This window comes from Symphodus melops (assembly GCF_947650265.1).
Source record: "Symphodus melops genome assembly, chromosome: 11".
Lineage (NCBI taxonomy): Eukaryota > Metazoa > Chordata > Actinopteri > Labriformes > Labridae > Symphodus > Symphodus melops.
In genome coordinates, this window is record NC_136701.1 from 18,340,511 (window position 1) to 18,354,381 (window position 13,871).

General features: G+C 40.8%; 2 protein-coding genes across 2 annotated transcripts in view; both read left to right on the plus strand.

Moving 5' to 3' along the window:
- Window positions 1-6,981, plus strand: part of frem2a (FRAS1 related extracellular matrix 2a) — a 56,533-nt gene extending 49,552 nt beyond the window's left edge. The window contains exons 17-24 of the mRNA XM_079355393.1: window positions 1,611-1,803; window positions 1,894-2,016; window positions 2,127-2,254; window positions 2,363-2,497; window positions 2,593-2,719; window positions 3,608-3,795; window positions 3,929-4,075; window positions 4,301-6,981. Coding sequence (XP_079211519.1) covers window positions 1,611-1,803; window positions 1,894-2,016; window positions 2,127-2,254; window positions 2,363-2,497; window positions 2,593-2,719; window positions 3,608-3,795; window positions 3,929-4,075; window positions 4,301-4,849 — 1,590 coding nt within the window. The 3' untranslated portion in view covers window positions 4,850-6,981. The remainder of the gene's footprint in view (window positions 1-1,610; window positions 1,804-1,893; window positions 2,017-2,126; window positions 2,255-2,362; window positions 2,498-2,592; window positions 2,720-3,607; window positions 3,796-3,928; window positions 4,076-4,300) is intronic.
- A 725-nt stretch (window positions 6,982-7,706) lies between these two features.
- On the plus strand, window positions 7,707-12,898 carry trim47 (tripartite motif containing 47). The gene is made up of 8 exons (XM_079355404.1): window positions 7,707-7,960; window positions 8,318-8,529; window positions 9,214-9,259; window positions 9,381-9,476; window positions 9,661-9,885; window positions 10,319-10,341; window positions 10,464-10,585; window positions 10,856-12,898. Exons 1-8 carry the CDS (start codon window positions 7,778-7,780, stop codon window positions 11,383-11,385), a joined length of 1,437 nt encoding a protein of 478 aa, XP_079211530.1. The 5' UTR covers window positions 7,707-7,777; the 3' UTR covers window positions 11,386-12,898.
- Window positions 12,899-13,871: the final 973 nt, after the last annotated feature.

A 13,871-nucleotide genomic window follows, 5' to 3' on the forward strand; every position in this document is an offset into this window, starting at 1 on the left:
ATCTTGTTGCTGATCAGACTACTGAGTGTGTGCGTGTGTGCTGTGTGTGTGTGTGTGTGTGTGTGTGTGTGTGTGTGTGTGTGTGTGTGTGTGTGTGTGTGAGAGAGAGAGAGAGAGAAAGTGAGCAGGAGATGAAAATGGAAATTAATTTACTTGTCCCCAGTGACAGCTTACACACCGTTCCACAAGACGCCCGTCATCCATGAGACCTCAGGTCCTCTTCGTTAAGAGAGATCACTGTCACACTCTCACTTATGGCTATGTTGTTTCCCAAGGAGTGGGAATGAACACACATCAGCCATAGCCTTGCAGCTTAACTGGGGTTCAAAAAAATCTAAGAGCACAGCAAGAATTAAATATTTTAGCGAACCCTGAAAGCAGGAGACCAAATAAATAAAAAAACAACAGATTTGGTCTCAGCTGTGATGTAAGACCTCCACTACAGCTGTCTTTTGGTTTGCATCTCTGCTGACTAAGTTCTTTTTCCTGATGAGTACTTTAAGTAATTGAAAGGATGAACTAACTTTTTTAAAAATAAGTGTTGATTAAAAAAAAAAAGTAAACAAGTGAGAAAGAAGGTTGATCAGAGAAATGCCTTAAACATCCTCTGAACATTTAACTTTTGTAGGTTCTTTGACGTCTTTCTTAGTTTTTTCCTCATTGCCTGTGTTGAATGTGATAACTCATGTTGAAGTTGATGTGTTCATACTTGAAGTCAAACACGGAGAACTTGATGAATTTTGTGTTTGTGGGTTTTATGAATAGATTGTGGGGTACATGGCTTAAATCTTTCAGCTCACGCAATTTATTGACAAAACGTTGGTGAGCAGAGACACCTAGTGGCTGACTGGGGGAACTACATCTGAGATGAGACACTAACAAGTGTTCAAGTGAAGTAGAAGACTGTTCAGAAAAGGGTAGAATTTGAGTAATTTTTATTTTAGCTTATGAAAAAATAACTGTATACTATATTTGATTGTTTTGTTTAATTTTCATTTCAATTATATCTTAGGGATTCTTTTTGTGCGACTTTAATGGTCAATATTATTCTGCATTAAATAATTCTTAATCAGTGTCAGAATCATGTTTATTGCCAAGTACATTTACATATACGAGGAATTTGTCTCGGTGTATTTGTGCGAAAGAAAAAACTAAGGCTAAAATAACAATTACTTAAATACTGTGGGGCTGATGAGAGTCTGTTATGTGGGGGGGGGGGGGGGGGGGACATTGTGATCTTATGGAGTAAGATAAGAGTAACACAAGCACAAACATGTTGGTTTTCTTGTGTTCACAACACCAAGACTTTCATTTCTCTGCATTTTTGCCAAACTGAGTAGGAGTGAAAGAGTTCCTGCGCTTTGTGGAGGAGAGCAATGTTTCCAAACAATCTCTTACATCTTCTCATTCTTATTATAGATTATCAACCTACAGTCAACCATTACTCCAAAACAAAAGTCAAACATTTGCTGTCATGCATTCTGAGAATTTCTTACCACCCATTATCAACAATTAATGCCAAACAGTTGATTATCAATAATTCCATTTAATTTGATTTTGGAAGTTTTAATTCGACATGTACATTAATGATTTATTCAAACCCTTTACAGGTGCTGAACCTGGTCCAGTCCTATGTGACCCTGCGTGTGCCTCTCTACGTGTCTTATGTGTTTCACTCTCCTGTGGGAACTGGAGGCTGGCAGCACTTTGACCTGCAGTCAGAGCTGCGTCTCACTTTCGTGTATGACACGGCCATCCTGTGGAGGGACGGCATCGGCAGCCCCCCGCAGGCCGAGCTTCAGGGTGAGTTCAAGAGAGTGAGGTAACATTTACAGTTTGTGTGTTTGTTTGGACTGTACACTGAACGGATGTGTTCATATTGTTTTTTGACAGGTGCGCTCTATCCAACCAGCATGCGAATCAATGAGCAGGGACGTCTGGTGGTGAACTTCCGCACCAAGGCTCGATTCAGGGGTCTGTTTGTGCATTCTCATTCTGGAGGCAGAATAAAAAGAGGTGAGACAGACCGTTCAGGTTCAGAAGATGCAGAAATGAAATAATCAGTAAAATACTTTCTATCATCACATCAGTGTAACACCTTATAACTCTCTATATTTGTGACTAAGAAACCTCCATGTCCTCCATGGTGATGAGTGTGGACCACCCTGGACTTACTTTTAACATGACCTTAGTGAGGAGTGAGCCCACGTACAACCAGCCAGTCCAGCAGTGGACCTTCACCTCTGATTTTGCTGTAAGTGTGACTTCATGGATTATCTCTGTGCCAACGTGGTGTTTCAGACGGAACGGCTGGAAGGACAAAGACTAATGTTTGAGACTCTGTTCCCTCTCTTCTGTCCAGGTGAGAGACTACTCTGGGACCTACACAGTGAAGCTGATCCCCTGCACAACTGCCCAGAATATGGAATACACTGTTCCACCTGTTTGCAGCCCCAGAGAACCAATCACATTCGACCTCGACATCAGATTCCAACAGGTGAGGCCATCTGTGGTTGAACCTTCACATTTATAAGTGACTTTTCTTTCTCTTAAGTCAAGCTATCTTTTACTAATCATCTTGTCTTTGTTTAGGTGAGCGACCCAGTCGCAGTGGAGTTCAGTCTGAACACTCAGATGTTCATGCTGTCCAAGAGGAGCTTGTGGCTCTCTGACGGCTCCATGGGTTTCGGTCAGGAGACTGACGTAGCCTTTTCTGAGGGTAAGTGCCATATCCCTTGGTTTCAAGATTTTTATTAGACAAAAGCAAATGTCTGTCAATGTATGTTCCCATCAACTAAAGGGAACCTAAAGGTCTGTCAGTGTTTTGCTTTTGAAAATCAATGACTTTGATCACGTCAGCACTATACAAAATATCGATATGTAAAGATTTAATGCGCTGGTTCTTCAGTAGCTGAAGAATAACTGTCAACAGGACTTGACCATTTTGTTAATGTGGATAAATCATTAAAACAGTCGATTCAAGAGTGCCGGTGGCGTAGTAGTTAGTCCGTGCACCTCTTATAGGCTATAGTCGTCCAAGCGGGTGGCCCAGGTTCTAATCCGACCTGTGGCTCCTTCCCTGCGTGTAATTTCCTGCTCTCTCTCTCTCTCTCTCTCTCTCTCTCTCTCTCTCTCTCTCTCTCTCTCTCTCTCTCTCTCTCTCTCTCTCTCTCTCTCTCTCTCTCTCTCTCTCTCTCTCTCTCTCTCTCTCTCTCTCTCTCTCTCTCTCTCTCTCTCTCTCTCTCTCTCTCTCTCTCTCTATGTCTTTCTGCCCTGTCTATAAATAAACAAAAACCCAAACATAAATGGAATGGAATTTGTGTTTAAACATGAAACACAGGACACTACCAAACAAAAATTCTGACCTAATGGAAACTATGGAGTAAATTCTGATGTTACTTTTTGACAGGAAGAACATTGATTTCAAATAAATGATGATTGATGAAGCAGTTGACTGTAAACTTAATGCTTAATGCTTGACGTTTATTAGATAAAAGAGCCGTGGCATGAACCTTGTATTACCCTTTACTGATTAAATAAAGATGAAGAAGTATGACTACTTCATAAATTACATTGAAAGCATTTTATTTTTTTAATTGAAATTCAGGTGATACAATCTACGGCCGTGTGATGGTGGACCCTGTGCAGAACCTGGGGGACTCATTCTTCTGTAGCATTGAGAAGGTGTTCCTCTGCACCGGTGCTGATGGATACGTACCAAAGTACAACCCTACCAAGTTTGAGTTTGGCTGCCTGGCTGACTCTCCATCACTGCTCTATAGATTCAAGATTCTTGTGAGTATGCTGTATTTTTACTGTCTATGTTGCAATTTTACTTTGCAGTAAAGATGCAAAGTGACATTTTCCAATCAGCACAACAAATAACATCCTCCCTTCCTTTTCTTAATTAACTCTTGCACATTAACAGGACAAGGCCCAGCCAGAGACTCAGGCGCGTGTGTTTGGTGATGTTGATTTTAATGCTGTGCTGGCAGTGGATGATCCATCAGCCTTGTCCCTCGTCAGACAGCCGGGGTCTGATGGCTTTAAGTTGGACTCTACAGCCATGTTCCAGGTATTTTACATTGTAAAGTTCCTCAGAGATATTCAATCATTTAAGTAATGTGTTCATTAGTTTAGTAAGTAAGTTGGCCATTCAGTATTTTAAACATTAAAACCTTTAGTTGATGTGTTGTTGTCGTTCTGGACAGCTACAAACAGTTGTGTGTTTTCTTTCTATTTTATTCCTTTTGTAAATCCAACATGTTGAGGAGATATGCATATTCTTGTGTTTTCTTAGGTTGCTGCTGGCCGTGAGTGGTACATCCACACCATTTACACCGTCCGCTCCAAAGAGAATGCTAATAGAGGCATTGGAAAGCGCAGCCTGGAGTATCACTCCGTTGCTTCAACTGGGAACGATCTTGCTCTGACCTCTCCAAGCAGCAAAGGTCATCGCTCCAGGAGGTCGGCAGGCAATGAAGTCCCTCTGGTGGCTGAGGATATCGGAGCAGAAAACCACAGAGGCACCAATATCATGCACATCGCTTTGGATCGTACCAAGCGTCGAGCAGGGGGGTCCAACGAGCTATTTTCCCGTGGGCTGGAACCGAGCGAGCTGAACGCAGAGGAGGGAGAGGAAGGTTTGGTGACCGTGGTGGGGGCACTGGTAGGACTGCTGCTGACTGTCCTCATTGTTGTCACCATCGTGCTGGTGCTGAGGTCCAGACAGAAGGACGGGAAGGAGGGATGGAGGGAGGGCGTGCAAGAGGTGGTGAAAGGGTCTGTCAGTACAGAGCCCATGTTGGTGGTGAGGATGCAAGACTGCCACAACAGCTCAGAGGTCTGAGACACAGATGCATGGATGGACAGATGAACAAATGGGTGAAGAGTATGTGAGGGGATTTTGTAATTTTTTTTAATTCTTTATTGTCAACTGGTTTTGAATTACTTTCATAACACCAAAAATCTGAGACAGGTCATATTGGTTATTGGGTGAGTGTATGATGTATTTGGGGGGATTTTTACATTACATATCATGACGACTGCAACAGCACCACGATCCTCTCTGTGTCTTCACTTCACATTCCTCTTTGAGCTGCTGGTATCGTGGTATTTCCTCCCTCACATGCTTCCTGATGTAAAGTGCCTGCAGCAGTTACACTCTTCAGAACCCAGTCCCAGTCACAGAGAGATATTTTAACCATAAATCTTGTGTCACACAGGCCAAGTCTGAGATTTAGAGCTGCAGATGTACAGTAGCGCTTGATTTCCTGTTCATTCAGGAAGTAAAAGTTGACGTACAAGAGAACGACAACCTCTACTTATGTCAGTCAAGACTTCTCTGAAGTTAATCAAAGTATAAGTAGCCAAAACACCATATTTTAGACAAATTGACAAAAAAATATAGTCGATTTATTGTACAATGAATTGAAGTCAACATTTTAGGGGCAAATGTGTAATTCACACATCTACAGTAGCTGTTGACTTATATTGCTACCTACTGATAATTCCTTGCAATATAATCATATCGTTTTGGTTCATTTTGGAGATTTAAAACCTATAAGTCTTCAGAGTGTTTGGCCACAACACATTTGGAAACATGCTGCTTAAGGCAGTTGAGTCATTTTTGGGTAAACTATGCCTTTAGGATTTGTTTTCTTCTTAAAATATTTGGATGGAAATGAAAACAAAAGATTTTACCACATTTCTTCTAATCTGTAAGCACAACTTACAGCACGCATCATTTTTGAAAGGGATGTATACCACTGCAGTTACTTTGTTTTTCTGAGCCTGCAGCTCATATTTTAACTCCAGCTACTCTTTATTTTCTTTAACGATATGATGAGGAATGTTTCCATGGATGTATTGAGCATTTATTTTGTTGCTGAGTTGGTTGATTTTTCTATTTTTTTGTGTTTTTTAAGCTCATGTTTACTTTATCACATGTTGACAGTTCATAACTGCATCTGTTATCACAATATTTAAAACTGTCCATCTTTTCAGCATTATTGCTCCACTGTGTCTTTCTGTGACTTAATAATATTTATACATCTTGTCAATACTTTAGGCATAATTTGTCATATATTTTTTAATAACACTGGTTAAAGTGTGTATGTTGAAAGACACTCTCAGGTGTGATTTACTTTATACAAAATGGACCGTGTGTCGTAACACTATTTACTACTGAAGAGAGTCCCTGCAGAGCCACTATCCACATCTGTGTTACACTGCTAATAAGTGTGGTGCTGTGAACATGCAAATGCTGTATCCATATCTGAAGGTCTGACCCTTGTTCTTCTCACATCATGTTCCTGTGAGCTTTGTTGTCACAAGTGCTGTGTGGGATTTCAGTGTTCTGAGTCATGTTTTTGTAACAAAGGATGCAAAAAAAATAGCTGCTTACAAATGGGTATGTCACCACGACAAGTGTTATGTTTGAGCCATTTAACATTTACCTGCTGTCTCTTCTTTTTTGCTATCACTGGTGAAATTTCCTTGTTTACATGTGTTGTTAAACCTTTGTCCTACTCTGTGATGGATATACAACATGCTGACGTCAGTGTTCCTGAATATTTGTCTTGTTATGGTGTCATTAGTCATCACTGTATAATTATTTCCAGTGTTTATGAGGGCTAGCTAATATGATGAGGAACCCGAAACCAACTGAGGTGTAACTCAGCAAGGGATGTGATGATGATACAACATATAGTCTACTAAAAAAAACAGCTGTGACTTTTTTCTTGTTTGCGGTTGGGCCCTGATAGTTTGGAAATAACATGTCTGACATGAAATGCACTTTTCTAATCACATCCCTCACAAGCCAATCCAAGCTATGCAATGTAATGTATATCCCACAGCCAATTTACCCCATGTATATGACAATTTTAGCACAAACAATCAAACTTGATATTCAGTTTGTGTCTTTTTATGAATGGGTTTTTATGTATATGTATTTAAGAATAAATATTGTTGCTTACCGGTTGTTGCATTTTTTTTTTCATTCTTTATGGAGAGCAATATTGTTGACATTGAGACTTTTTGAGTAAGATTAGAAATGAGACCCTAAAAGACTTGATGGAATTCACCACTGCAGAGTTGAGGCATTTGAGGCTTGAGTTAAAGCACCAAACATTTCAAGGTCATGTTTAAACCTGGCAAAAATCTTTAATGCACTGGCAGAAAACGGTTCGACATGAAAATAAAGTTCATATGCATGCTCCCTATATATGCAGCACTGGAAACAAGGGCAGGTCCTTCAAATTATTTATTCGGTAACTTTAAAAGAGGATGCTTGTGACTATATTTGTGGACTACCACTACTATAATATTTTTAGGCCTTATGCTATAGGTTGTAGAGTTCCTTTGGAACCTTCACAAAAGGCACTTTGTATCACCAATGCAAAGAAAAAAAAACTGTAGGAGCATTTCAATTCAGGCAGGCTGCATTCACTGACTTGGGAAATGTAAAATTGATTTACAAATTGATACAGTTGTATAGTTTCCTATAATTCAATCCAAAGGCGAATTAAATTTCATTGGTTTTATTGGTTGAGTGGAAATGCAAACTCTGAAAATGCGTACTAAAATAAAAGTGTGATTACATGATAGCTCATTTTCACTGCCTGTAGCCATTATCAGGCTGTGATTAAAGGGAGGGAGGGGAAATAATCTGATTGGTTAAAACGTAGTATGACGCACCACAAATGAGCGCGCTCCCCTCCCTTCTCTTCCTTCACTTCCTGCAGTGGCACTCTGCTGCTGCTGGCTTGTAAACATGGCTACTGCTGGAGCAGCTGGAGACGACCTGAGGAAAGAGCTCACATGTGCGATTTGTTTGGACTTCTTCAAAGACCCTGTCATTCTGAAATGCGGGCACAATTTCTGCCGGTTTTGTATCTGCATGCACTGGGATGAAAATGGCGGAGACTACGGTTATCAGTGCCCTCAATGCCGAACGGTATGTAAACACAAACAATTTGTGTTTTTTGTTTGTTTTGTTTCTGCAAAATGGCTTGTGATATTTGTGTCAAATAAGTTTTTATCAGCGAAATGGGAGCAGCTGTTTGTCGGGTTGTCCTCGAAAATTTGGCATTAGCTACGCAGTGCATTTTGTGGCTTCCGTTGCTATGATAGCTGTTATCAGCTAACCCAGCTACCGTTATGTTATCCGAAGATTTACATCATTAATCAGTGAGCCGTCTTCGATATATTGCAATGCAAGATGACACAAAAATATTTACAAACTTCATCAGATCCTAAAAAAGATTCCTCCCTTTTCATTTGCTTTCTTTTTTGTTTTGTTTGTTTGTTTCAGGTGTTCAACAAGAGAACTTTCACTAAAAACTACTTGGTGCAAAACCTGGTGTCCAAACTGGACGATCTGGATTGTCTGGGCTCTTGTCCTGCTCCATCTAAGCCCGTCAACGTAGATGGGAAGTGTGAGCAACACGGTGAAGAGCTGAAGTTGTTCTGCCAGACTGATAAGAGGCCCATCTGTGTTGTCTGCAGGGAATCCCGAGCACACAGGTGGGTCGTCTACTCACCGGGCTCACGATCACGAAAAAAATAAAATAAAGTAGTAACAGCCTGTAACTATGTTTTTTTTTTTTTTTAGTTGCTGAGCAATTTCTGTGGTAGAGTTGCCAACTTAGAGATAAAGCCATTTAAATGGGCATGCAAAGACGTTTTTAAAAACTAATATTTTGATGACATATTCTGCTTTTTCGGAGCTTGTGGATCAGGACTTTTTATTTTATTTTATTATTATAAACTTTTCGTCACTATTTGAATCATGTCCTTGACTACATTCCATGACAATCTCAGCCGACCATTTGTCCTTCTCTGATTGGATGAAGATGATGCTTAAGTTAAACAACGGTTTAAACTAAAATGTTATCTTCCAGAACGGAGGACGTCTCGTTGCCTTGCAGGAATGTTTAGTCTCGGGTTAATTCATTGCTAAGCAACAGGGCCCTTGGAGTTTTTGTTCACACCTTTTTAACAGGGATGGAAATAAGAGATGTTGGCTAATATTATGAACAGAGCTACAGTTTGTTGAAATGCACTTTGAGTAGAGTCACTTTGTTCTATTGAAATTAACTCATGGGAGTTTTGAACCATAACTAAGCTATGAGGCAGTGTGTTGGGTTTCTTCAGTCATCTTAAGGAACCCAAATGTTAACATTGCCGTCTCGTTGTTTGTCATTCCAGACACCATGAGGTAGCACCAGTGCCAGAAGTTGTGAATGACATGAAGGTAAGTCTAAACGGATGAATCTGCAGTGTGTTGGGTTACACTATTAAGAGATATAATAATCTTCTATTCTCTGTGATGTCATTATTCATTGCGTTTGTTTTCATGTCCTTGTTTGCCATAGATGGAGTTGAAACTGAGGCTGATGGAGCTCAACTGGCAGAAGTCTCAATGTGTAAAAGTTGTAACGGCTGATGAGCGCACCAGAAGTGAAGCGAGGGTATGTAACGACTTATTTTCTAGTATATCTATTTACATTACAAATGTACATATCGTTTGCAGGCCAAGCTGAAACTCAGTGTTTGATCCTGTCGATCTATCAAAATGAAACCTCCCAGTCTCTGAAGTTCTTTAACGTACAATATTGCAAACCATCTTGGATTTTTCTTTTTTCTGTCCTGCAGTTGAAGAAGAAGAGACTGAAAGAAAAGATTGAGGCAGACGTCGGTGCCCTGGTCCAATTCCTGCTGGATGAGAGGGACTCGCTGCTGGAGAGCCTGGATGCCGAGGAAGTGGCCACCATGGCCGTCATAGACGATAACTTGAAGATCGTGGAAACGGAGACGGCAGCTGTGGACAAGGCTATCGCTAATATCCACAGTCACATCAGTGGGAAGACTAGCTTTGAGGTCAGTCAGCTGTTAAAGTTCAGCTTCATCACAGGCTCTGTCCATGTTTGAAGATCATACACCAGAGAGACTGCAATACGTCTCTGAATTTGTTTTCTTTCTGAATACACAAGCACAACGATTTATTTTAGAACTTGTTTTGGATTTCATGTGGTGTCTTTATGATCGCGCTAAATTAATAAAGACATCTTTCTGTGTGCATTTAAGTCAACTCTACGATCTTCAACTGGAGCTTCCAAGCTAGTCGTGCTGCGAGATACTGCAAAAATTACTGTTTTTAGTCTAAAGTTAAAAAATGAGCTAAATTTTCTGATGGTTTTAATAGAAATGTATTCTTCTTAAAACAACCACACGAACATGACTGTCCTGAAACTGTAAGCTGGATAAAAAACGTGTTCTACAATAATCAAAAGATGTTTTTTTATTCCCACAGAGCCTGGCTGAGACATTCGACGAGTGAGTAACTTTAAGCTGCTGTAACATTAAAATTTAAAGTGACTTGAAAGGAAGGAGGGAAAAAAAAAAAAGATTTTTGCCTAATCTTGTTTTTTTTTTTGTTTTTTTTAAATCCTTTCCAGAGTCATCCATTGCAAGCCGTTCACATCTATCGAGCCTGTTAACATTCAGACTGAATTCACCGACTTCTCAGGGCCCTTCCAGCTTATCATGTGGAAGAAAATGATGCATGTGCTGCACACAAGTGAGTCAGAGCACAAACACAGTCCGATATATGATGCGTTTAGGTCCGGCTCTTGTCCGTCGTTGCCCTTTTTGAATGACAAGAAAACTTGTCAGACCACACAGTGTAGCCTGGAGGTAATTGTTGGACATGAGTCTCCTGGTTTAAAAATCTAATGTTTTCTGGTAGGAACAAGTTACATTTGAGTTTTTGTTTATTTTCAAAGCTTCCATTATTTGCCCTCTCCGGAGATCAAAAGCTCCTCATATCCCCGTGTCCCTCTGTCTGCAGTGCCTCAGAACCTCACCTTGGACCCAGACACAGCGCACGCAAACCTGTTCATCTCCGACTTCGACACAAAGGTGGAGGAGGGACGTGTCCGAAACCAGGAGCCAGACCTGCCGGCCCGCTTCAACCGCTTCTGTGGCGTCCTCGCCACAGCCCAGTATGCTAGCGGCCAGCACTACTGGGAGGTGGACGTGAAGGACAAAGGTGTGTGGTACCTGGGAGTCACCACCGAGTGCAGCAACAGGAAGGGCTTCGTCAGCCTCACTCCCTCCGCCGGATACTGGAGCCTGTGTCTGCAGGACCGGCTTTACGCCAACGGAGAGGACGGGCGCATCCCTGTCGCCGACTACTGGAACTCTCCTCGGGTGGGCGTGTACCTGGACTATGACAACGGGCGTCTCAGCTTCTATGATGCCGTCACCATGAAGAGACTGTTCATGTTTGACACGTGCTTTGAGGAGCCCGTCTATCCTTTCTTCAGCCCTGGAAAGAACGACCCCGGCAGCAGGCTGCAAATATGTCACTATTACTAAGAGAGCTGTTTGAAGAAAAACAAACAAACAAAAAAAAACAAACTCTTGTCTGCTGCCGTGTTCAGAACTTAGTCGAGTTTTATCTTGCAGACCAGGCTGGAGTTTCCTCTCTGAGCCATGTACTGTACGCATTTCAGCTGTTACTTGTTGGTCGTGGTGGATGGAGGAGGAAAAAAAAAAAGGGGGTTGTGAGGGAGAACTTTGTTACTCTTAATTGAAGTCGGTATGTTCTGACCTAGACACACACACTGTAGGCTTACACCCCTGGCTGCAGTAGCTGTGGGGTTGGACAGGTGCTCTGCTGTCTCTTATCACTGTGTCTGTGGATCAGGATTTCAGATGCTCTAGTTAAGGGCGCGCACACACACACACACACACACCACACACACACGGCTCTTATCCTTTTAGAGCCAGCTATGCTATTCCTCTGTATATAAACTCCTAGTTTGGAGAGGCAGGCAGCTCCTCCCCTGTCATCACATCGATAGTGTTTGACAGTTTAGAGTCTCTTATTAACTCTGCAGAGCAGCGAGTCTGTGCTGATTGTCATCAGACTGACTTATAGTTTTCTTGTACTGGACTTGTCAGCTCTCAGACTCTGGTTTGACTCCCAGGACAAATCGCATGAGTCGTTTGTTTTTAGTGGACGTTAAGCATCAAGCCTTTTGAAGTCACCGTACCTGTCGTCGTTGTTTCGTCTGTACATTGTTGACAACATTTCGCTTTCAGTTCCATTTAGCTTTTTTCTTACTTTCCGGGTCGACCTGTCCACGTGTTACTACTCGATTTTAATATTCCAGCTAAAACTTTCACCGTTCATTGGCCAGGAGATTGTTGGATGGAAATGAGAACCTATAGGATTTCATTTTACAAATAAGCAGGTGCATTTAATATTATTTTAAAACTCTTACTTTAGATGATAAACTAACTGTTGGTCCTTGTGCTGCAACTCTGTCCTGACATCTTAAAGTTGATTTATCAAACACCAATCTATTTTAGAATCTGTAATGTGTTTTTATTCTGTTCTCTTTATTTAGTACATGTATCCTCACAAATGTAATTTTTTTTTATTTTTATTTTTTTCTGCTTCACTAAGTTTTGATTTAAACTTTTTCTTGAAGATTGTTTGCTTATGCAGTTAGGGACCATCAGCTAAAATGTTTGCATCTTTTATTTTTATTTTTTATTGAGGAGCATTTAACAGCATGACGAGTGATGAGCTTGGCTGTTGAGAAGAACTTCAAGTGCCCCCCCCCCCCCCCCCCCTTTCCTTTTTTAGCTTTGACACTTCCAACGTGTCATGTTAGGACTGAACAACTTGAACGTGTTTTGTCCAACATGTAAGACCTCATCGACCTGCTTTACGTACTTTTCACTGATGACTTTTAATTCATGTATTCAGCTTTGCTGTGTTTTGATGTGACTAAAATATTGCTAGTCTCAGTTTGTGAGCCGTCCACCTGCTCAGTCGTTCTCTGACTTGAATGAGATTAAAAGAGGCACACAAAACAAACATATTGTGTTTATCCTTTTTATCTTCAGATACCACAAAGTGTTACCGACTCCAAGCAAAACAACAATCTGTTCAATATCGGTCCATTGGAAAGAAGTAGTCTGTAATTTACTATTGAAGTGAAATCTCTGCAGAGGTCACTACTCATATCTTTTAGCCAGGTATTTAGGACTCCAGACTTTTATTATCAGGCCTTTGTTGAGGATCATGATGCTGTCTTCAGGGACATGTTTATTCTTTATGAATCTTGTTCAGCTGTTTTCCTTCCCAAGACTTGCTTCAACAGCTGTTCGAGCTTTTTGTGAAATTTACTCCGGCACTGTGATCTACAGTATTTCTGCTAAAGCTTCCCTTATGTATGCCTTAATCTAAAAGGTTCTTCAACAGGCTCGATGCTCCTTGTTCGATATGGTGGTCCAGAATCCTAAATTAACATCTTTAATGACACAGGCTAGTGTTGCTGACTCACTTTTCATCCAGCCAGAACATTTAAGGAGGAGGTGAGAAAATGGCTCCATCCATCTTCTCCTCCTACTTTGGTAATTATGACTCACTGGCCACTTTTGTTTTGTTTTTTTCTTGCTTCTGTCTCTTGGCAAAGATTTCATTTTAAAAATGGACGTCTATAAAAATCCCTGACAATGAAATGACCTTGAGGGGACGACTTGGTTTTCATATCAATGATCTTCCTCAGAAAGTAAAAAAAAGGAAGAAGACGGTTTGTTGCCACTGTGGTATTATGTACTTATGTGGTTTGCACATTCATTGCTATAAACACTGTTCATGACTTAAGACATTTTTCTGATGGAAGGATGACGAGTATTGTGCAATACAATGCAAATCATGTTTTAATACAGGAGCCTTTATGTTTCTGAAATAACTGCTTGTTGAAAAAAGAAAAATCAATGACTTTTAATTTAAGTCTTAAAATCACTTTTAAACTCTCATTCAAAGGCCATTGTGTTACAAAATA